The 22,099-nt window shown below is 48.6% G+C and overlaps 7 protein-coding genes across 7 annotated transcripts; 4 read left to right on the top strand and 3 right to left on the bottom strand.

Annotated features, from left to right (window-relative positions):
- Positions 1 to 2,676: 2,676 nt before the first annotated feature.
- On the top strand, positions 2,677 to 5,059 carry BC939DRAFT_336168 (Dbl homology domain-containing protein). The gene is made up of 8 exons (XM_051551643.1): positions 2,677 to 2,707; positions 2,775 to 2,960; positions 3,035 to 3,100; positions 3,206 to 3,313; positions 3,425 to 3,520; positions 3,604 to 3,768; positions 3,848 to 4,646; positions 4,750 to 5,059. The coding sequence occupies exons 2-8, from the start codon at positions 2,835 to 2,837 to the stop codon at positions 4,902 to 4,904; spliced, it is 1,515 nt and encodes a 504-aa protein (XP_051407283.1). The 5' UTR covers positions 2,677 to 2,707; positions 2,775 to 2,834; the 3' UTR covers positions 4,905 to 5,059.
- Positions 5,060 to 7,596: 2,537 nt separating this feature from the next.
- Positions 7,597 to 8,493, top strand: BC939DRAFT_496816 (tubulin binding cofactor A). Its single transcript, XM_051559695.1, has 4 exons — positions 7,597 to 7,799; positions 7,950 to 8,055; positions 8,155 to 8,241; positions 8,340 to 8,493. The coding sequence occupies exons 1-4, from the start codon at positions 7,756 to 7,758 to the stop codon at positions 8,418 to 8,420; spliced, it is 318 nt and encodes a 105-aa protein (XP_051407282.1). The 5' UTR covers positions 7,597 to 7,755; the 3' UTR covers positions 8,421 to 8,493.
- A 174-nt stretch (positions 8,494 to 8,667) lies between these two features.
- BC939DRAFT_466628 (MOB kinase activator-like 1-like protein A) lies at positions 8,668 to 10,409 on the bottom strand. The gene is made up of 5 exons (XM_051557671.1): positions 10,211 to 10,409; positions 9,905 to 10,068; positions 9,288 to 9,381; positions 9,059 to 9,186; positions 8,668 to 8,949 (listed from the first exon to the last, which is right to left on the bottom strand). Exons 1-5 carry the CDS (start codon positions 10,231 to 10,233, stop codon positions 8,702 to 8,704), a joined length of 657 nt encoding a protein of 218 aa, XP_051407281.1. The 5' UTR covers positions 10,234 to 10,409; the 3' UTR covers positions 8,668 to 8,701.
- Positions 10,410 to 11,221: 812 nt separating this feature from the next.
- BC939DRAFT_481344 (uncharacterized protein) lies at positions 11,222 to 13,592 on the top strand (the record flags this gene model as incomplete). The annotated part of the gene is made up of 4 exons (XM_051559015.1): positions 11,222 to 11,797; positions 11,880 to 11,950; positions 12,045 to 12,657; positions 12,744 to 13,592. The coding sequence occupies 4 exons, from the start codon at positions 11,222 to 11,224 to the stop codon at positions 13,590 to 13,592; spliced, it is 2,109 nt and encodes a 702-aa protein (XP_051407280.1).
- A 73-nt stretch (positions 13,593 to 13,665) lies between these two features.
- On the bottom strand, positions 13,666 to 15,672 carry BC939DRAFT_336094 (galactose mutarotase-like domain-containing protein). Its single transcript, XM_051551642.1, has 2 exons — positions 15,030 to 15,672; positions 13,666 to 14,934 (listed from the first exon to the last, which is right to left on the bottom strand). The coding sequence occupies exons 1-2, from the start codon at positions 15,296 to 15,298 to the stop codon at positions 13,740 to 13,742; spliced, it is 1,464 nt and encodes a 487-aa protein (XP_051407279.1). The 5' UTR covers positions 15,299 to 15,672; the 3' UTR covers positions 13,666 to 13,739.
- A 2,299-nt stretch (positions 15,673 to 17,971) lies between these two features.
- Positions 17,972 to 20,008, top strand: BC939DRAFT_336023 (uncharacterized protein). The gene is made up of 3 exons (XM_051551641.1): positions 17,972 to 18,231; positions 18,326 to 18,949; positions 19,091 to 20,008. The coding sequence occupies exons 1-3, from the start codon at positions 18,126 to 18,128 to the stop codon at positions 19,879 to 19,881; spliced, it is 1,521 nt and encodes a 506-aa protein (XP_051407278.1). The 5' UTR covers positions 17,972 to 18,125; the 3' UTR covers positions 19,882 to 20,008.
- Positions 20,009 to 20,103: 95 nt separating this feature from the next.
- BC939DRAFT_485261 (Arv1 protein) lies at positions 20,104 to 21,746 on the bottom strand (the record flags this gene model as incomplete). Its single annotated transcript, XM_051559301.1, has 7 exons — positions 20,104 to 20,234; positions 20,347 to 20,495; positions 20,633 to 20,705; positions 20,837 to 20,944; positions 21,052 to 21,097; positions 21,355 to 21,492; positions 21,663 to 21,746. The coding sequence occupies 7 exons, from the start codon at positions 21,744 to 21,746 to the stop codon at positions 20,104 to 20,106; spliced, it is 729 nt and encodes a 242-aa protein (XP_051407277.1).
- Between the last annotated feature and the right edge of the window lie 353 nt (positions 21,747 to 22,099).

Genomic DNA, 22,099 nt, shown 5'->3' with positions numbered 1-22,099 from the left:
CCTTTTATACCACTAGGAAGACTTTCCAATTGGGTGGTACACGCAGGCGGGGGAGCGAAGGAGGTTCAATAAGTGCACCGCGGAGAAGACAGAGCACTCACATTCAAACTCACAAAGGATAAGGCGGCAATGCTGGGGAATATCCGATCGGTCAATTGATGCACAAACAAGCCAAGGTAGTTGAAACACCTGCACGCTAAAGGTCGACTGGAGTAGACACGATTGGACAGGAGTGCAATAGTGCAATATAACAAAAAGGAGTATTGCCGCAGTGGTAGGCTGTGCACCAACAGCGAGAAAGCGATAATGAAATGAAGAAAGAAAGGAAGGAAGGAAGGAAGGAAGGAAGGGATAAGCGATGGCAGTGCGATGGAGAAGCTGCCTCCTTGTCAAAGGGCGATGAACGGAGGAGGATGGGCATACGACGCAACAACTCTTTGTAAATGCATACTTCTCCCTCCCTATTTGCACGCACCTCCAACACACTGGCGGAACATGTCCAAGCAACCTTTTTGAAACGGTTCCTGAACTCTGCACCAATCAAATACGTATGCTGTATGTATATATTCCTTGTCTGCACACAGGTCCACATACCCCATGCGCGATGATACTTTCTTGAAAGAAGAAGGGAGGAGCACGTATCTAGACTGGACTACACAGAAGGAGCACAATGTCGATCCACATTCGATGCGTTTACAGACATCTTTTTGTTTAGGATGGACCAGGATGGTGCTTTTGTCTGTCTGTCTTGTTGTCGACCACAGTAGCCGTTGGATGGGAATCTCGTCTGCTTCGTTCTTTCTTGTATTCCCTTTTCTGCATTTGATGAATGATGCTATTGCTGCTTCCTGCTATCTCTGTTGCTGCTGCGCGGATGTGCTCAACCAGCTACTTTACCTTCACCCTTTTACTGTTATCATCGCTTCATTTCATTACTGGTCAAACAACGTAATAGCACACTACGACAGCAACAAAAGCCCCATGCAGAGAGCCCTACCTCCTGTAGCAATTGTATCATGAGAACAGCCATCGAGCAGCAACAACAACCAATAGACCTGAAACGTCTAACCAGGACTCAGTTAAACCTGCCAATTGCACGCACACCCATCACCATCCAGAGTTCGGCCGCGTGTTTTCAGCTGCAGCCTACCTTGAATGGGTCACCCTCACCCTCAGCAACTGCTTCCTCCACAATTGCCTCCTCCGTCAAGCCTTCCCAGGTCGATGGAACCCTAGAAGGGTCCACAGTCTTTGGTCGGGACATGTCGCAGCCTTCGACGCCGATAAGGAGCAGTAGTGCTGTGCAGGGTGAGTAGTTTTTATGGGCGCGCTGGGTTGTCATCTCCGCTCATGAGGGAAAGGAGCTATTTGCAACCATGACGATAGTCTCCCTTTTTTGTTTCTTTGTGCTCCCGTTTGTTGTATTTGATCCGTCATCTCTGCGAACCACTGCTGGTCATCGGCGAAACTACGCGACCACCTGTCTGCCTACAGTGTATCTCCCCCCCTTTTTTTAACTTTTGGGGCAACTGACAGGCCGACCCTACCCCTGCCCCTGCCCAGCGACACTCCAGCACTTTGTAATGCAGGGCTGGGGGACGGATGCTTGGGAGTGCTAGCTTGCTAGTGATAGGAAGAAGCAGTGCAAGTCGCCTCTACTAGCTCATCGGTTCATCGAGAACGCCATGCATTCCTTTCCTTCTTCCTCCTCATTCCTCTGATTCCCGCTCTTATTTTTTTGTTCTATTGTTCTGCCGTATTTCATTTCCCAGGTTTATCGACTCTGGCACACCTCCGTATATCCTCCCCAAGACAGCCAAAGCTCCCTAAACTCAACCTCCAGGTCCCAGATACCACCGCCAGGTTCTGTGAGCCCTGCAACAGCGCCTCCACCATCCATTACCCAGCACTCAGCATCCCCAATAAGACCGCCGACGATCGTCAGGTCTGCTGGAGCCCCTCGCAACCCATTCCAGAAGGCTATTACTCAAAAGGATTTACGCTTACTACCTTTCAAAGGACTTTCGACAGAGCGCCCTCCTCCACCTCGTCTCACCCATCCTCATACGCCTCTGCAGCCTCCTCCTCTATCTCCCATCCTTCCTCACTCAAAAGATCCAGTACCAATCGTCTGCAACGAAAGGAGACGCTGACGCCCTTCAGGCGACTTGTGGGCCGATCAAAATCAATGAAAGTCAAGACGACAGGACCCTTTGTAGCCATGGACACCGAGAACGCGCTGCGGACGGAGCGCTTCACTCCCTTTTACAACAACGATCAGAAAAGCTCAAACCCTCAGCCGAATAAGCCCATGGATGTGTTCAACTCAGGCGTCAAGGACCGAAATATGTTGGACGACCTTACGAAACACCACAACGGCATTCAATCTCAACAAAGGCTCGCCTCGCGGTGGTTGGGTGGCCAGCAAAAAACAGCACCAGACACTGAGAAACCGATCCCAGCTCAACCAGAAGCTGCGCCGGTGCTCTCTATATCAACCACATCTCCGACATCCTTTATCCCCAAGGCCACCATCGCAGCAATTAACGCTGGGCCATGTAAACCACTTTGGCAGCACACAATGACGAACGCGGACCAGATTCAAGGGCTCGGACTCAGTCCAGAGCAAATCCAGAAGCAGGAGACCATCTTTGAGCTTATCTACACGGAATCTGAATATTTAGATGACCTCAAAAGCATACACAAGGTAATGCCGCAAAAACAATCCGTGGGTTGCGCTTGTATTCTGGACGTGCCTATTGATATTTACTCAGCTTCGATGTATGTTGAACATGTGTGGATGATAGATATTTGTTGAGGAGCTGAATGTCAAGATGGCAGAGTCAAGGCGGAAAAAGCGCTTCAGTCCCGATAAAGCAGACGTGAAGCTGTATGAACGGCTTGCTCGACTTCTGTCCCATATCAAAGACCTGTGGAATGGCCACCAATCGCTACTCAGGGTAGGTTACTCACTGCGCTGTGCTTTTGTCTCTCTTATACTCTTGTGACACCTATTAAAACAATGAACCTGCAGTCGTTACAGAACAAACAGCAGCAAGAAACACCGATTGTCGAGAACATTGGGAGCGTCTTTGAAAGTGTAAGTAGACCCGAGAGTCATTGTTTTTCTCTTTTCTTTTTTGCTACACTATGCTTGGTTCAAGGACCTGGAAATAACCAGGCTTGTCTCTCCGCCGCTTGGCAGTTTTACATGTTCTCGATCTACGACTCGTACTTTACGCAGTACACGTCAACTTCACGGGATTTCCAACAGATCGCAGCAGGCAACTCGGAACTTTGCCTGATCATCAAAGTAACCTTCATGCTTTCCTCATTCTTTATTATAATGTGCATGAATATCTAAGAGATGTAAATGTAACTAAGAATTGTTGTTTTTCTCTCTCTATTCTCTGCTGCTTCATAGGATTTACTAAAGTCGCCACGCTGCAAGTTTTTGACAATGGAGGGTATATTTCTCAAGCCCATCCAACGGCTACAGAAATATCCTCTCTTCTTCAAGGTAGGCAAGAACAAATAAGCAGGATCATAACAGGCAGCCGACTTGACACTGGACTAACCACCAACACCAATTATCTCTTGTAGGACCTACTGAACTTGACACCACCAGACGATCCCGATTATGCGCAACTGGAACAGGCACTGAACAAGCATCAGCGAGAGCTCACAAAGATTGACGACCGGATATGGATCGAAGAGCATAACGAGATGTTAATGGATCTGCAGCAGCGCATCAAGGGTCTGCCATCGGTAGGTCCCCAGGCCGTGTGTGCTTCCGACAAAACGCCGAGCCACTTCACTCGAAGCTAATTCCTTGACGTTTTAATAGAATTTTTCCCTTGTCGAACGACACCGGTACTTGATCCTGGATGGGCCCGTGCACCGGATCACAGTACGGCAGCCCAGCAAATTCGCTTTTGGAAAACACGGCATCAACAGCAAATCGGAGAGCTATGTGTCGAACGGATCTTTAGAGTGGCGAGACGGATTTCGGTCACCAATAACGACCCCGTCCTCTGATGATGACCCTCCGGTGCTTATTCATCGGCCTCGTCAGCTAGATTATCACCACCTACATGCCAAACCTGCTTTCCCGACTACATCATCATCGTCAGGACCGACATCACCCACAACGCCGTTTTCAAGTACTCCCTTCTCCCGATCAAGGAATCTCTTTGATTCTCGTGGCAACCCGAAAAGGACGAGCTTCTACTCGGTCTGTGCGTCATCACCACCATCCTCTACGACCTTACACACGCTCTCCTCCACTCCTAGTCCGATTCCTATCGCAAGCTCGGCCCCAACTTCTTCCTCCCCCTTTTCCTCAAAGCAACAGTCGACGGTGTCGCAACTCGTCTCGCAGTACAATCTCAGTCTCTCCTCCAGCTTTTCGAATCTCACAGGAAACGGACATCCCAAAAACGTGTCTTCATCAGCCCTGTATCTACCCAGCATCATCAAGAACTCGACAGATGTGGAGGCAGAGTACCATGTGTTTATTTTCACAGACATTGTTCTGTGGACTAAACGGGTCATGAGTCGTTATCATCGCAAGGAGGGCACCCCCTGGAACTTCAAGCTGGTCGAGCCGGTCTCGAGGCTAACAAGTGTGTGCAATACGTCCGAAGGTATGGTTATTACGCGACACTATTCCTGGATCTGTTCCCTGCCCTTTTTGTTTTCCGTACCAGCGCGCACTAACGTGCTTTTTTTTTTTTTTTTGGTGTGTAGATAATATCTTCATGTGTACTTCCGTGAACACGAGCAGCACTAGTTACTTGGTTCGGACGGAAGATGAAATCGCTGCAAGGATGTGGCGGACAACGATCCCGACGCTTATTCCCTTCCATTGCTCGCGTAATATGCGGGAACGCGGGAAGAAGTAGACCACCAAGGGCAAAGGGCCCATGCTGTCGAAAAAAAAAAAAAAGAAAACATAATAAAAATAAAGACAGCGTCTGCTAGCGTCTGTAACCCACCCACCGGGCGTGACGACACAGAAGAGGAAAAAGACCTGTCTCTTGCAGACGATTAACATTGGGTGATGAAAAGTTGCGCATATTTCCACAAAATTGTGTCATTTTTTTTCCTTCTGCCCCCCACCTCCTCAAAGCTCAAAGGCTAGGACATTATACAAATGCCGGGCAGCGCAGCGCGCGAAACAGCACAGAGGAACATGAGAAATGGCGGGTAAATAAGCTGGCTAGTTCCCTAGCTTATTAGTTCGGCATGCAGATGCATCAGCGTGTAATAATGTGATGAGGAGGGTAACCATGGTGCTTCCTAGACTATGTCCTCCCCTGTCTCTCTTTCTCCTGATCGCGAGGCATTACGAAGATAAGGGAGGGAGCGGGAAACCCGGATTTGTTGAATCATCTATAGATAGTTGGCAGCTCTGATGGAGAGAGAGATGAGAACTATCGCGCGTTCGGATCCATTGAATCCATTCATGCTAATCTAGACTAAGTGTAAACCAAGAGGGGGAAGGACCATTCCTCACTGGTTATACGAGCATGGACCATGTTCCCTGCCATTGTTTGTTACTCAAAGATGATCTTCGCCATCCTGACCGTTCTCGCCGCCACGGTTGCCATCCACGCTTTCTCCTCCTCTGTCCCTATGGTTCGCATGGTTAACGAGTATGGAGAGCATGAAAAGTACGGTTAGTCATATGAGAGGCTGGCATGGTGCCTCGACGATTTCCGTTGTCGGAACTGTGACAGCCACTCGGTTTAGGATTGTGAACTATAACAAGCGCAGCGGAATTAAGCGCAGTTAGTGTGAAGGGCGGCTTGGACATAGCGTCATGGTGATGACAAGGGCGTCAACGGTAAGAACGCCTGATGGGTGACAGTGACACAGGAAATGGCAAGGAGAAGGACGTTGAGTCCGTGGACAGTTACAACAATACTGCGAATAGGGACATTGGGTGATATGGGAAAGCGCCATGATGAAGATGGGGCTCCAATAAGCGGCGATGACAGCATAAAGGAGGAAAGGAAGGAGAGTGCGCAAAGGCGTCCGAAGGGGGATATCCCGTACATCGTGGACATTGTGGCATTCGTTAGCCTCGCTTATTATATTCCCGGCGGACGTATCATGGTCCATCATGGTCCATCATGGCCCCAGCATGGGGAGGCAACGATCGTTACCGGAAAAATAAGTTATTACGCGTTTCGCGTGTTTGTGTTACCATTCCATTGAGACAGGTTTCGCAGAAAAAGTTAAATAGTATAGATGATGATGGGTGATGATGCTTGATGATGCTTCGTCTGGGCGCCGGCACGTAGTGTTTCTAGGGCAGGGGAGGGGCCCATCCCCATTCATGCACGGGCTGCTTTCGTAGCGCGTGAGACGCCCCCTCTGGTTGGACGGTGAATCAGACAGCTTTTTTTACGAGGTCTTACATTATTTTCCTTCCTTCGTTATGTCAGACCGGGGATAAGGGCGGAGTGCGCGCATCGGGTGTTCGTCATCGCGATCTATAGATCATATATAACCCATTCGATTTCCCTGCCGACACCCTTCTCTCAACTATCACTATCGCTATCCCTAATCCCCCCCTGCTCCTGCCTCTACTCTCTCTCTCTCTCTCTCTCTCTCTCTCTCTCTCTCATCCCAGCGCGACAACATAGCCATGCAATCCTCGCTCATCCTCGCTTTCCTCGCAGTGGCTACCACTGCCTCGGCCATTCCTGCCGGTGCTGCTTCTCAAACCGCCGATCTCGCTGTCGGACCCAGTGGCTCCCCCGTCCCTGTGTACGATGACCACCACATCTCCAGGGGCTCCATCGCCGGTATCGTTCTCGGAATCTTGGCTCTCACGGCTCTTGCTGCCCTCTTGGGTCTCTGCTGGAGAAAGAGGCGCCACAACCACAGGGCTTTCCACTACGACAACTATGGTAACACCGGCGGCTACGGTAACAACGGCGGCTACGGCAACACCGGCGGCTACGGCAACGACGCCCATCGTTCACCCAGCCGCACGGTTGTAACGGAGAAGATTGAGCCTGTCGTCGTCAAGTCTGGTCCTAACGCTGGTTCCTCAACTGCTGCTCCCGCCGGAGCCGGCGCCGGCGGCTACCACAACACCACAGCCCCTGGTGCTGGTGCGAACAACTACAACACCGGCGGCGTCAACACCAACCCCACTTCTACCACTGCCGGCGGTTACTCGACCCAGCCCCGCAACGGCGTCGTCTAAAAAAGTGATTTCCACAACTCTGCCAACACTGTGAGCAAAAGGCGCGCAGCGATCCGCGAGCATTTGTCGGCCCACGGAAACCCCATTGGCGGTGGATCAGTTTTTACCGAAATGGACTTCCTTGTGAATATATATATATGTAAATGCGTTGGTTGATTGGTTTTTTCTTTCCCCTAATCCTTGACGGAAAGGATAATTCTCTACTTAATCCTAATAATAATAAAGAAAGAGATATTTTAAAAAAAAAAGAGGTAGTATTTGCTCCCTTCAAAGAGCAGTTGCGCATTTTTGACACGAATGAAAAAAAAAAATCCTTTCAGCTTCTCCAACGCGATCTGCCGCGGACGTGTAAAAACAACGAACGACGCGCATTTCCCAATTCATCGTCACCAAACTTAAAAAGGTCTTTTTTTTTGGTCTAATCGTCTCATCTCCAACACGCCTCATTCATTCCTTTTGCCACCGAATCATTCCACCCCACCCTCCACGAGCATCAAGCATCCACAAGAAACCCCTTCGACTCAACAAACACCATGTCCACCAGAGATCTTTCCATCAAGACCAACGTCCTCAAGAGGTAAGCGGCAGGATCGCCTTTGTGAACACGCGCGCTTTTTGGACAGCTGCTGGGGCTCTGTCGCCGGTGGTTCCTGGTTCTCGACAGGGACTGACCTGCCCCATTTCTTTTTTTTCCTTTGCTCCTTTTCTATTCCTGCTTCTGCAATAGATTGGCCAAGGAGCGAATCTTTTATAACGAGGAAAAGATGAGGCAGCAGAAGCGCATTGATGCTATGGTGGCCAAGGACCCTGAAGACTATGAGATCAAGAAACAGGTAAGGCCTACATGGCCCTTTCTGGGATAATGGACCAAAGATCTCGAGCAACTGAACTCGAACCAATGACAAATTGTCTATATTTTTTCCTCGTCCTAGCGCGAGGTGCTTGAAGAGACACTGGATATGCTGCCCGATGTCGAGAGGCGATCGAAGGCCGCTCATCAGGATCTCGCCAATGTTGTGGTATGGTGGTACCTGATTTATTGGCTTTTTTTTTCCGCAAGGAGCAATATGGATGGTAGCATTGATAGCTTGACAAACGTTGCTGTTTATTATTATAGACAAAAGCCAGCCCTGATGTCAAGTCGTCCAAGGAATACGAAGAGGCCGTCCAGGCCTTGGAGACATACGAAGTGAACTAATAAGGGCAATCAATGTCAATGCGTTCAAAGAACTTTGAAATTTGAATAAAAACACACTCCGATTCAAAAAAAAATCATATTACTGTTCATTTCAATAATGGTATATACACTTATCACAGAAAAAGAAACGCGTAAAGTAAAGTACACTGCCAGCAAAGCATCGGGCAGGATCGAGGGTAAATAAAGAGCTGATGTAGCAACGAAGCAGGGCGTTGTAGACCAAAAAAAAAAAAAAAAAAAAAAAAGAGCGGAGTACTTCTTTTCTATTTATGAGCGCTATCTCAACACAGAATTCCGTTATTGTCCATAATGTCGATCAGTTCCTGCAACGGTACAATGTCCTTCTTGTCCAGCAGATCGAACTCTCTACCGAAACTGACAAAGTGCGCAAAGAGCGAGTTGAAGTGCCCCTCCTGACAGAGCGAAAGCATTTTATCATAATGGGAATGGTACATATGTGCAAACACCCGGATCAGCTGTTTGAAAATAGCGCGCACCGTCTGCTGGAACGTAGGCGGGAACTCGCGTCCTATTACAGAATCGCAAACGTAAAAAGGATACATCTCAGGATCAGAAATCAATCGCTGCATTATGGACACTACAGACACTGTAGAAAGGAAAAAAAAGAGACACCGTACCGTCCTTCGTAGGGAACGTATTTTCGTCGTTGATCAGAGTCCGGATCCAGCTCATGACAAAGTCGATATATTGCGGTGCCGGCACTTTACTCGTCTTTTTTTGTCCGTCCATCCAGAGGTATTCGAATCTAATGCCGATAGGTCAGATAGGATGCGTCAGTGTATCCTGTTATCGCCGTAGGTGTGTGTATGTGTGTGCATGAGCAATTGAACAAGATTGAAGTCTCACCCTGCCCCTGCGGACATGCTTGGGCAATTGCGAGCGGTGCAAAAGTCGGATATGGAGCCGTAGAACATGTTGATATAGCTGTAAAAGTCAAAGACTACAGTAAGTGTGAGCGATGCCACAGGCAGGTTAGTATTTTTTCGGGTCCCCTCAAACCTCTCGCTAATTATAACCACTTCAGGGAGTGAACGAGGGGACAGCACAAGAAAAAAAAAAAAAAAAAAAAAGCTCGAAGTAACCATCTCGGACATGGGTTGGGTTGTGCGACATGAAACGCGTTTGATAATTTGCAGTAATCTAAGCATTTAAATAAAAAAAGCAGTAAAACAAGGATGTGCCCCCTTCGCGAAACCCCCTTGGGGCTCCATCTTGCCGATGCAGGGCTTTGATGCCTGTGTCTGTTCCGCTGAAATGGATATGCAAGCACATCTCAGCTCTCCTTTGACGAGCTACTCAGGGCACGAAGGACTGGGAAGAGTGCAAGACAATATGATTATGCATCAAATGGCCACAGATCGATCTGTGTAAAAAAACCAAAACCCAAAAACCCAAAAAACCCAAAAAACCCAAAAAAAAAAGCTAGCGTCCGTAATGGATCATTGATATCGTCTGGCTCTTACCATTGACTGCAAGCCATTCGTTGCCATCCACATACTTGGGCAATTGGACAATGGTTTTGAAGTTGCCTTTAACGATCGAGTTGTTACAGTAGGGCTGACACAGAAACAAGGGACGCACTGCTGAGGCGGATCGCTTGGGCTTTGTTTTGCCACCAAACTTTCCACTATATTTCGTCGATTGGTAAGAATCATGGGTCGTTAATATGGCTGTGGTAGAGTATCGGCATCGTAGCACGGAGTGGAGGGCAAAAGGGCGTCCGAGGTGCGCTTGACCTCGAACGAAACAGGAGGAATGTCTTGTGTTACCTGATGTTGAAGAAGCTGCTCATGATGTCTGGGTGTGAAATGGAATGAGGGGTGTCAAAGAGTTTAGCGAGAGTTGGAGAAGGGAGGAATCAGAGAGAGCAAAGGAAGAGCAAAGAATGGAGATGAAGCATGCGTTCTTGAAGAACCCTCCTTGTATACACGCACACAGGGGACAAAGGAGTGTGAGTGTGTGACCGGGAAAATGTCAATTCGTCTTCAGGCACACGGAAGGGAAAATGTATGAAGGAGTGCGAGGAGACTCGAGGAATGTGACCTGTCATTAGGCGACTGTGGATCGGCTCTGCTTTGGTGGCAAGGACGACTGTAGTAGATCGTTGGTAGCTGGGCTTGACAGATTCGCAGGGTCCATCGACTCGAGAGACACATTGCTATTAAAATAAAACATTGACGCTGATTGTCCTCACTAACAGGCCGTGTTGAGTTGGCCCATGATAGAAAATATGTTTCCTGGTTCAAGAAATCATTAAAACCAATCTACATCCACGACACTTGCTTCAATGGATCTTCTGGAGACGCCTTGAAGCTGCGAAGGAGTCTTTCTTCCAACTGGCTGTTATGGCGGGTAATATAGGCGCCGTCAGCGAGCTGCAGAGGTTCTGAAAATTGGAAAGCACAGCCAAGTCCAAGTCGGCCTATCAACTTCCAAACAGAAAAAAATCCACCGCCAGTGGGCGGGCCCGTATTGGCTGTTGGTCTTTGTGAGGGGATCACACTCGGCTCATCCATTCCCTTTTTTTTGGATCCTCTTTAAAATCCCCCCTCTTCCACTCCTCCACCGTCTTGATCGCTTTCCTGCTTCTTGACCACCAGTTCCTCACTCCCTGATATCCGCCCTTCTTGTGTTGCCCTGTAGGTGAGGACCCATCGACTTCTGGTTGATATCAGGTTGTACTCTCACAGAGACCTAACCAGCGACTGATGCTCTCTACAGAAAGGTACGCCGATTAGATCTTCATCAAGACACACGCACTCACATCTTCACTGGAGGCCATGACCCCTTCCAACGCCAACATCAACAAGACTCCAACCCCATCAGCCTCACCATCCTTCTCTGCAGGCGAATTCAAGGACAAGATTAAAGATCTGTTTCAGGACAAGGATCAAAAAACGCCACCAAAACTACTTGGTCACAGCTCTGGACAGGATTCGTCCATGGAAGGAATTGTCAGTATCACCGCAGCCTCTATGCCTGTAGAAAGTACGAACGGATTCAAGAAGGCCCAGCAACCACAGCAACTCAAGGCTGAAATTCTGTCTGCCAACAAAGAGACCGCTTATCCAGACAGTGGACAACAGGGTCTCAACCACACTCAGATCACCTCACCTAAAAATGCCACGGTTGGAAACCACCTCGTGGCTGGTCATGATGATCAGCACCTCACCCCGACCTCGCCTAGTAGGATCAGCGATAGAAGCAGTCAGAAGCCAGAACAGCGGATTACTGATGAGGAACTAGAGGAGGACGAGGACCATGAGGAGGCAGACATGGAACCGGAGGAAGATGCCTACCGTATTTCCGATGACAAGTACAGGCGGCTCAAGCAGAAGCTGAGAGAGGTTTTGGAGGTATGTCAAGCTCTGTGTTGAATATGACGCTGCTTCCTCATTCTTGAATTTCATTCTCACAATTGCTTTTGTCTGTATGTAGGAAAATGAGCAGATGAGCCGGGACTTGAACAAGTCTCACAGGCGTGTCAGGAATTTGCGGCGTGAAAAACAGTAAGCTGTCTACAGATTGGAAAGCGGTCGTATATTGCATTCAAACACAAGCAAGCGATCTAACGGATGGATATCATCTCACCTTCCCTCATAGCCTGCTGCTGGATCGTTTAAACACGTTGGAGCAACAGGACTCGGATTCTGGATCGGACACCGTTTCCTCCCTCAGCAGCGACAGTGATGTCTCCGACTCTTCAATAACGGATGAAATCCAGCCAAGGCGACTATTCTCTTCACAGACAGCAGGAAAGATGAATGGAGGCAAGAACGCCAGAGCGCCCTCATCTACTGTGGCAACAGCAGCCACGACTCAACATCCCAAGAAGGCGACAGGAAAGACTGCCATATCAGTAAAGGAGCCAAAGATACCTGCATCAACACCTTCGACTATTACGAACGTGGGATCAGCAACACAAAAGCCCAAGCGCATCCATCAAACCAACAAACAGAGGCCGGCAGTAGCCAAGGTCCGTAAAGTACAAGCGTTGGAAAGGGATGAGGCTGGAAATATCAAATTGCCGGTGACTGTAGGAATCATTACCATCCAGAGTATCGGCCACGTGGTCTACGATCGCGAGGCGTTCCATAATGATCGTTACATTTGGCCCGTCGGATATAAGATGTCGCGGTTGTATAACAGCATGATCGACCCGCACAACCAGACGACGTATACCTGCAGTGTCATCGATGATGGAGAGGCACCAAAGGTAAATAGCCGCAACAGGTCTCGCTGTTTTATTGTTCGTTTCATTTCGCTCCGCGTACTAAACCGAATGCTCGCTTCCTTTCACAGTTCCAAATCGACGCTGAAGACCAGCCAGGAAAGCCCATTATTGCCGGAACTGCCACTGGTGCCTGGACACACGTAGTTAAGGCCGCAAACGCCATCCGGAAACGCGATCACTCCAATTCGGCATCGGGACCCGACTATTTTGGTTTCTCCAACGCAACCATTGCGAAAATGATCCAAGACCTGCCAAACGCAGACAAGTGCGAGAGCTATATCATGCAACGATTCGAGGAGCCCTCTGCAGCAACAACATCGTCCACAAAGACAGGAAGCCAGGAGAAGAGGAAGGCCTCTGCGCTTGGTCCGCCCTCCAAGTCAGGGGATCAGGAAGAGGAAAAGGAACAAGGGGCGGGCGAAGATGATGGCGATGATGATGTGGACGACGACGAATATGCATCTTTGGGCACGCCAGGAAAGAAGAAAGTACGAGCATCTTCGCCCCAAATTCGACATGCTGGGTTTGTGTTGCCGAGTGTAAAATCCGAAGGTGAACAAGGGGTAATGAGCGCCAGCAATGGACCGCATCCAGTCATGGATGATGATGCCAACGGAGACGAAACGCACTTTGAGACTGGACCTGAAGATCGGGAAGGCTTGCACTCCAAATCCGCATCGGCACCACCCCACTTCGTTGCGATGTCGGAGCAAAATCAGCCGTTTATTGCGATGGCGGCCTCGGGTGACTCGGAGGTGATTGATATCGAGGATCATGACTCGGAAGTGGATGTTGGAATGGACGAAGATATACCGACGTCGCAAGGACCGTCATTTTTGGAACCCTCAACGGCTGCAGCTCAAGGAGAAGACGATGGGATGACTACGGATGAGGATGTGACTATACATCACTCTTAGGAAATCGTGCTCTCTTTATTTACACCATTCTCTGTTAATCGCGCGTTCTTAGCAGTTTTCTAGCAGTTTTCTGGCAGTTTTCTTGTGAAGCACAATAATAAAAAAGCTGCAAATCACGATCAAGACTCTACTTCTCCTTTCCTTCTGCTAATGCTCCACACCAAACTTGTAGACCGATCTTTGACGGTAGACTTGGTCATGGTGCAATATCACCATGTTGGCCCACTCACGATGATGGATCGCATCGGGATACCGGATGGGCTCCAGGCAAATTCCTGCGAACTTGTCCATGTCTGCTTTGATGGTCAAAATTTTTTGCTGCGATGTGTTTCTTGGTTCAGGATCACTCTGGAGCGGCGATGAGGTGGGCGAGATGAAGAAGGCGGACGTGGGTAAATCTAGGGGCCTTGATTTGGTGCGTGGTAGCAACTTGTTGTCGAGATACCCAGCTGTGTAGAGGATGAGTGCTGGCTCCGAAGTGGACAGGTCCAGACGAATTCCTGTCCTCGGCGAAACCAAGGTCGCCACATGAGGTGTCGAAGGGAAGTAGCCATGGATGCCGATGTTCGAAACGGAGGCAGGCGCTGAGGACGACGGAGAAGGATCGAGGGCATAGACATGGTCGTATCCGTATCCTCCAGGGATATGGTTCAGTCCTGGACCCAATTCTTTGCCGGCTCCGGTTGCGGATGTAAAGTTAAGAAGGTCCCTATATCCCTGGACACTAACCGGGGTATCTGCAGAAAGATCTAGAATGTTGCCAGTAGGAACCGGATGCGGGTCGCCTAGTTCTACTAGTTTTGAGGAACTCAACCATAAGGTATGGTCCTTGATTGAGCAATGATTATGCACTACTGGGCTCTCATCCATTGTGAGGATGTTTGACAGAATACCCTGATCCTGGTCCTGGTCCCCAGGGGGGTTCAGCACTCCATCCAGATTCCAGTATGTATGGTTTGTCAGGCTGACGATGGTGCTGTGCAAATCATTGACTGAATGCTTCTCCGGGTCCTCCTCTAACTGTGCCCAATATTCCACTACGAGTTCACCTTGCTGCGTTAGTTGGTACTTGACCCGGGTGACCAGTCGTCCAGGGTAGCCGCTCTGTCCGTGTGGCGAAACCAATTGCAAAGTAGCGGATATGTTTTCCTGATCGGTGTCGACTGTGGTCCAGTGCTGTTTATCGAACCCGAGAGGACCTCCATGAAGGCAGTCGAGGCCATTGGAGACGTTTAGGGTGTGGGCGTGAGTGGCGCTAGGATCCTTTGAGACCGCGCCTGCAGACGCACCTGCAGACGCGGATGCATGCTTGCTCTCAAGCTCAAAGGACGCATACGCGATGCTGCGAGGCAGATGTATTCATTGTCAGTACTTTGATGTATATAGGCAATGTATTTTGAGGTCATACTATGCTGCTGGCTGCTGTGGCAAACATACCGACTGGCAGTACGTCCGATGGCTGCTCCAAAGTAAGGGTTCAATGCTCTTGGCTGTGCTTGCGCAGGATAATCCTGCCAGTGGTCAAAGCCTAAGACCAAATCCTGAGGCTGGTTCCATCGGTCTGGGAAGGTCAGATGGGTCAGCGTGGCGCCGTATGTCAGGATGGTCGCAGATAGGACTCTGGCACTCGTGTCCAAGGCTGTCGACAGCGTATGCTGCTGCACCAAGTCTGGGTCCGTGGAGAGTGTTATTGTCTTCACTGGCATCTTGAATGTATCTCTATTCACGTCCTAGTCGTCCGCTGGCTCTTTTGTTGATGGAGTGAAGATGGCGTGACAGAATGAGGATGGCGGAAAGGGCTCATCGCGCGCGCTTCTTTGTTATTGTTGTTAGACTACTACTATTTTATTTCCTCCTTGTGTTCATCATACGAACATCAATGTCTAAACAGGCCGCAGTGGAAAACCAAGGGATTATTTAGTTGTGGACCCCAAAAACGCGTTGTCCTGCATCCAGAGACAAATGTATTCCTAGCAGGCCGAGGTCATGCTGCTCCACGTAAAAGGCAGCTAATTGAGTTGGCCCCGGTCCTTCATTTCAACCTCTAGCAGAACCTTATTTTTTTTAGCCTTTCGACCAGTCCTGTCCATGCCCGAGCTGAATCTGCTCTTTATGTTTGTCATCCGTCCTGGCTCAGTCCACAGTAGTGCGTTGCGGAGGCCTCCTGATGTCCTCCCCCCTCAAAGCCCTGAAAGAGCAAGTTGTTACGCTTGGTCCTCTTTTCGCCCGCGAAGTGCTTATTCGAATGAATACACTGATGTGGGATACCGCGCTCAAGATCAAAGCGCTACAAGGAAGGATGTATAAAAAAAAGTCAAGTCTTATAATTAGATGGAATGAACGTAGAAAGCTAACACTGTTTTAGATCTGAGCAAGTACAATATCTAAAAAAAAAAAAAGCGTAGAAAAATTCTCCTTCACGAAAGACGACCTGTCAGGGTCGGCTCCGCTGTGGCTGTTTGGCAACTGAGGAGCGCTCGCTTTTTAGTCTGGCAAGGTACGTTGCGCGGAGAAAAAAAAAGATACCGGCGAAGCCAAGCTGGCGACTCTACAAGAGACAAGGTCCTTGCGTTAAAAGAACAGAAGGAACTATAGGATGCAGATGTGGAGGCGGTCTTTGCTTCTCCACAAAGCTGGACCAAGGGACTTTTGGCCAACGCAGCTTTACCAGCTCGGCAACGGATCCCAATCTGGATCCATACGAGAGCCTTCGCTCATTAAACATGACCTGCTGCTTGCAGATATAGTAATTGTGCAGGCTACGCTAGTGAAGAACTAAGCCAATGCAGGGAAAGGCTTGCCATGCTAGCAGCATCAAGGTACATGTAATGTAAGACGTTGGTTAATTGCATTGGCCAAGCAGACAGGCTACTCCATGTTAGAAAATAAACGTTCGAAGGGGGCGATTTATTTCCGGGTTAGGCTAGAGATCGGGAGCACGACCTTTTAGAGGACATGGCCTCGTCTGACATGTCTAAGCGTTGATTCGGCGGAGAAAACTACTAAGGCAAAAAAAGAAAAAAAAATAGTGTCTCCATCGCCGGTACTCCTCTTCATGTATTCCTGAAATAAGATTGAATTTACAATGTACTCAACGTTCGTATGTTTTTTTTCCTCCACTGGAGTAGGTAAGACCGGCAGGAAGGATGAGCTGAGCGTTAGCACCACCAACCACTCTGAAAAGATTCTCTCATTTATTGCCCTTCTTTCTTCTCTCTCCTTCTTCTCTTTTGATCGTCTTTGCTCCGCCTTGCCATCCTCTCCTCTCTCTCACTCCCACCCACCCTCACACTCTTCTCTGCCCCCTACTGCTGTACCCCTTCCAACCTCACCAAGACACCGGTGCATTCATCCTAATTCCGACACTCCTTACTCGCTCACTTCACTCCTCCACTCGGACCTACGTCGTCCTTCCTCTCCCTACAACATCACTCTATTTTCACGACTCCACTCGACTCTCAATCATCTGTGAAAAACACATACGAAGGCGCATATAGCTTTTCCACTTACTGTCATGACCCGACTCTTCTCCAAAGTTGTCGCAGTGACAACATTGGCCTTGGCTCTGCTTGGATCCACAACTGAGGCCCTTGGCTCATGTAAGTACTTTACTCCCTTTCTTCCTTTATCACCATTCGATAATTTCTTCCGTCCCCCCACCACCCTTCCATCCTTCCATCTTCCAAACATGGTGTGAGATCAACGTCCGTTCTTTGTGGCACCATGGAGCTCCATGCAGCAACGTTCGTACCTCACAGTTTTGTTTGTGGATGATCTCGGCATGGTGGCTGTGAATAAGCAAATCGTGGTCTAGTTCGTGTCCGTATCCGTGTTCACAGAAAGGAGCATCAGGATATCAGGAGAGGTTGATTGGTGGTGGTTACGGCTCTCCTTCTATTGTTTGTGGTACATGGACTAGACCCTTCGATCACCGATCATTTTTTTTTCATGTGGGAAGGAACAACGGCCTCCGTTTTTCCATATACGGCCAGGCTTGTTATTTTCCTCCCTTCCCCTGTGGTCTCCTACGGGAGACTATCCAGAGAGTGGAATTTCACAGTGAAAAAAAGGCGGATGCCCTCTCTGGGGAGGGGGGGAAGGGGGGGAGGTGATAAACACCCGTGCGTTCCTGGGAACATGTGCATGCGTGGAATGTCTCAAAGCGCTCCCACTCCTCTCTTCCCCCACATGCAAATGTCAGGTACCAGATTCACCTGGATCTGAGCCCTTACTCTTCCATGGCGCAGACGACCAGAAGGATGTGGTGTGGGTGAAGGCGATAAGGGTTAATATAATACGCCGAGTACATGATATGGCTAAATTGCACGTGTGTAGTCATTGCCCGTGTCTCCAACTCATTACACAAAATTGGATCCCAGAAAGAAACTAATCTAACCGCTCATATTGGAAACCTTACGTCTCTTAGCTGCACAATACAACGGCACGCTCTGCAAGAACTATATTGATTATGATGTCTGGCTCCCACCCACCCAGACCGTGGCTTCCATCGAGGGCGTCCTGGCTGCCAAAGGAATGAACCAGTCCTCGCTCACTCAACTGACTGCGGAGTGCTACGAGCCCTTTATGGAGTACGTCTGCTCCTCGTCCTTCCCCAGAATCGAGGCTGTCCCTGGACAAGGTACTTTTTGATGTTCGAGATACGCGCCTTCAGTCTTTCAAGCCCTTGGTACCACAGGCTTAACTCATCATATTTTTTCTTTATCATGATACAGCCAACACATTCAACGTCAGGTTCGCCTGCACATCAACTTGCCAGGACGCGTTCACGCAGTGCTCGCAGCTATTCACAGTCTTTGGCATGCAGAGCCAGATCCCACAGTGTGATGCCGCTATTCCCGGCACCACGGCATTCGCGCCACCTAATGGCATTATGTACCAGCCCGACGGCACCTGTAACGCGGTCCATGCCCTGAGCGTTAACGGTGGCCCAGCTGGAATCGGCAACCGCACTACCACATGCGATGCCCCGTTTGTGACGGATCCTATGACGGGACCAGGAGGCACGACGACCAACCCACAGTTTTGCATGAACGGATGCTGCATTCCCTGCCCGGCCCAATACTATTTATACCGCGAAGGTGCCCTGGACACTGGATTCAGAATCACGAACATTATCCGTGCCATCTCTGCGGTCCTCGGCTTCCTCTTGATGATGACCTATCTGTGCTTGGACGATAAGCGGTCGCATCCAAGTGCCTTGATTCTCTTCTTCTCGATCTGTGTCTTCTTGTTCTCGGTCGTGATCGTCTTCCCCTTGGTTGACACCAGGGCTATGCAATGCGCGGATCTGATCAACCCGAGTACTCAGCAAAACAATCTCAAGTGTGCAATTCAAGGTAAGCCTCCCCCCCCCCTCTCTCTCTCTCTCTCTCTCTCTCCACGAAATGGAGAGACAATACACACGATATAATGCACAGTTTTCAATACCTGACGGACACACTAACCCGATCATCTCCCTTGTTACTATTGTCTATTAGGAGCAATACTGGTTTTTGCTTCGGTTGCCACCTGCGCCTGGTGCACAGCCCTGATTCTTAACCTGCACTTTCACACTGTCTGGAACTCTGCCTGGTTCGCGAAGAAGTACTGGCTCCTCCACATCCTCTGCTGGGGCTTCTCTTTTGCCGTCGCGGGCGTTGCTTTGGGCATGGGCGAGATCAAATGGGAGTATGCGACCCTCTGTCTAGTCTCTCAGGCTAAGGCCTCCCAGATCTTCTTCTATCCTTTGGCCGCTATGGTCTTCCCTGCGTTCTTGATCCACATCGCGACCTTTATCCACATTGCCAGGATCTCTGTCATGTCCAGCGAGAACTCCGAGACCATGTCTCGGTCCACCCTCTCGGCCGGTGCTGCCGCCGTGATCTCGCATCGTCGCCATGTCATGATGGCCATCCGCATCCAGTGGCGCGCGGCTCTGATGGCTATCTGCGCCATTGTCAGTGTCATGATGTACTGGCTTTTCTACTTTATCCAGCTTCGCAAGATCGACCCCAGTGCCCTGCGTGAGCATATCATCATGTTCGTGTACTGTCTCAAGGTCGGTAAGGCTCACGATACCTGCGCAGACGAGCTGTCCCCGTACCTGCCGCCCTATGGACTCATGATCGCTGCCGAGAGCGTTGTCTCCTCGATCGGAGCTGTCATCTTCATTGTCTTCTTCAAGCCGGCTCTTGTGAGGGAATGGGGTGATAAACTCGCGTCACTCGGCTACCTTCTCTGCGGCAAACGCAAGCTCAAGAAGGAGCAGGACCAATTCTTTGTCATCTAAGAACAGCAGATATCCGAATCATTGTTATTATTATGTTTCGTTCTCTCTTTTTCGTAGATACCTCTTTCTTCGCCTTTACTACATTTCATATTTTAAAGCTCACCATTAATAATAATGCCTCCATGTTTGATGATCTTCAAAAAAAAAACCCCCTCCCCCCCTCCTCTGTGAACAGTATTTATTCTTTGTTGTGAAAGCTAAGCTGGAGGAACAAGTGCACTACTACATGCTGGCCATGGTCACTAGGGCAGAATCACCCGTGATACTCGTGAACGCAATCTGCATCAAGATCCTGCACATGAGTCCAAATGCGATGACTAGCGTTGTCTGCAGATATCCGGTGTCCAAAAATACTATAATACGTATCCAAAGACAAAATAGCGAGTGATAAATATTCGATTTCAAAAGAGAAAGAAAAACAGTTGGGGCCTGAATACTTAATGTTGAAACGTCGGTCATATTTACCTGATAGGGCTTCGACATTGGACGTCAGGACTATGAGGTTGACGAGATGCCACGAATGCTCCAGTTCTGTATAATCCCAGATGACCATCAGGATTAATAGCATCTTGCCGAAGCTTGATATGATGAGGGTCGTTGTGATATAGTTATATCTGTAATGAAAAAAAAAAAAAAAAAAAAAAAAAAAAGATAGCGAAAGTAGGGATATAAGTGGTCCGGACAATGGGATCCACGTTCTCTTTCAGCCGTATAACATCTCAAGTTCGAAAAAAACGGTAAAGGCACTTACTTGAGGATGGCGTACCGGCCACCATACCATAGACTGACAATTAGCCGCACTCCAAAGTGAAATGATAAGAACTCTAATTCAGCCAAAATAAAAGAAAGGAAGGGGTTTGATTAAATAATTGAGTATTGAGCTCAAAATCATTTGTCTCCTGTAGTTTTTTTTTTTTTTTTTTTTTTTTTTTTTGCGGCGCCTCTGTCTCCATACCGATGATGCATAGGAAAAGGATGTATAGGTACTGAAAGACGAGCGCGTGCTGTGCAAACCCTGCATCGATCACCGTGGGTTCCTGCTCCAGTCTGAACCATTTGATATCTATCACAGCGTAAAAAAAAAAAAAAAAAAAAAAAAGGACAGTGATTAGCAGGGTAACCCGCGATTCATGATAATAGCATCATTGGAAGACAACGCGACTCGCTTACAGACGTCAAATAAGATCAATAGTACTCCAAACTTGAAGACGTTCGGCTATAAGGACATACGGTTATCAAAACATGCCTCTCGTGAGTGCCAGTATCATCGACATTTTCTTCCTTTTTCCGGTCCTTGGCTTCTGATATGATATTCCCTGATCTGTTGCCGATCCTGCGCCTTTAACTCTTGCGATGATCAGAAATGTCCTGTCAACTCTGGATCGTCACATTTCCTCGACAAAAATAACCTGCTCCGCAAATTCCATGTCTGTTTCCATTTTTTTTATCACTGAAGTGAGATAACTTTCATACATCGATTCCCAGATCTCGGTACGGTAACCGATTGAACAGCAGGTGCCTGTAGACGGGTTTCTTGTGCAAGATCATGTCCACAAAGATGATCACGAAATCATGCTCCACATATTTATCCGCCAAATTCTTGCAATGTTCCTAGTATGATCGACATTGCCGCACAACGACCGGGGGAAAAAAAAAAAAGAAAAGAAAAAAAATACGTTAGGCAGTGTTGTTCTGAGTTAATAGCATGGATACTCCCTTTCCCCCCCGAATTCCTGAAAAAAGGTACTATGCGTTCTTCCATAGAAAGATCGCTGGCTTACACAGTATGTAAGTCGGATGTTGCCTTTACTGTACTCAGTGTACAATGAGGACACGGCTGCCCCACACTCTACACAGGTAGGCATCGAAAACTATTCACTTCAATTGAGCTGTCCACAAGGGCTCCTTGGTGCGGAGGAAATTATTGAGGTCCGAAACGCGGTCTACAGTTTCAGACAGTGGGATAGTATAAGAATGAAAGTTAAGTCAAGAGAGTGCGGAGCGCTCAGAAAAAAAAAAAAAACTGATCTGCATGAATGAGCGCTAAGAGAATAGCTCTATTAGGATGAGAGGCTGGAATAGCAGAGTATAGTGTACAAAAGAAAGACGTGTCTATGGGTTTGAACATAAAGCGATGCAAAAAAAGAAAAAGGAATGAACACCATGAATAGCGAAGAAGGATGGTTCATCACTTTCTTCGACAGCGTCGCTGAGACTA

Source organism: Gamsiella multidivaricata, assembly GCF_025024155.1.
Source record: "Gamsiella multidivaricata strain RSA 2152 chromosome Unknown BC939scaffold_99, whole genome shotgun sequence".
NCBI lineage: Eukaryota > Fungi > Mortierellomycota > Mortierellomycetes > Mortierellales > Mortierellaceae > Gamsiella > Gamsiella multidivaricata.
This window is presented reverse-complemented; position numbering and strand designations above follow the sequence as displayed.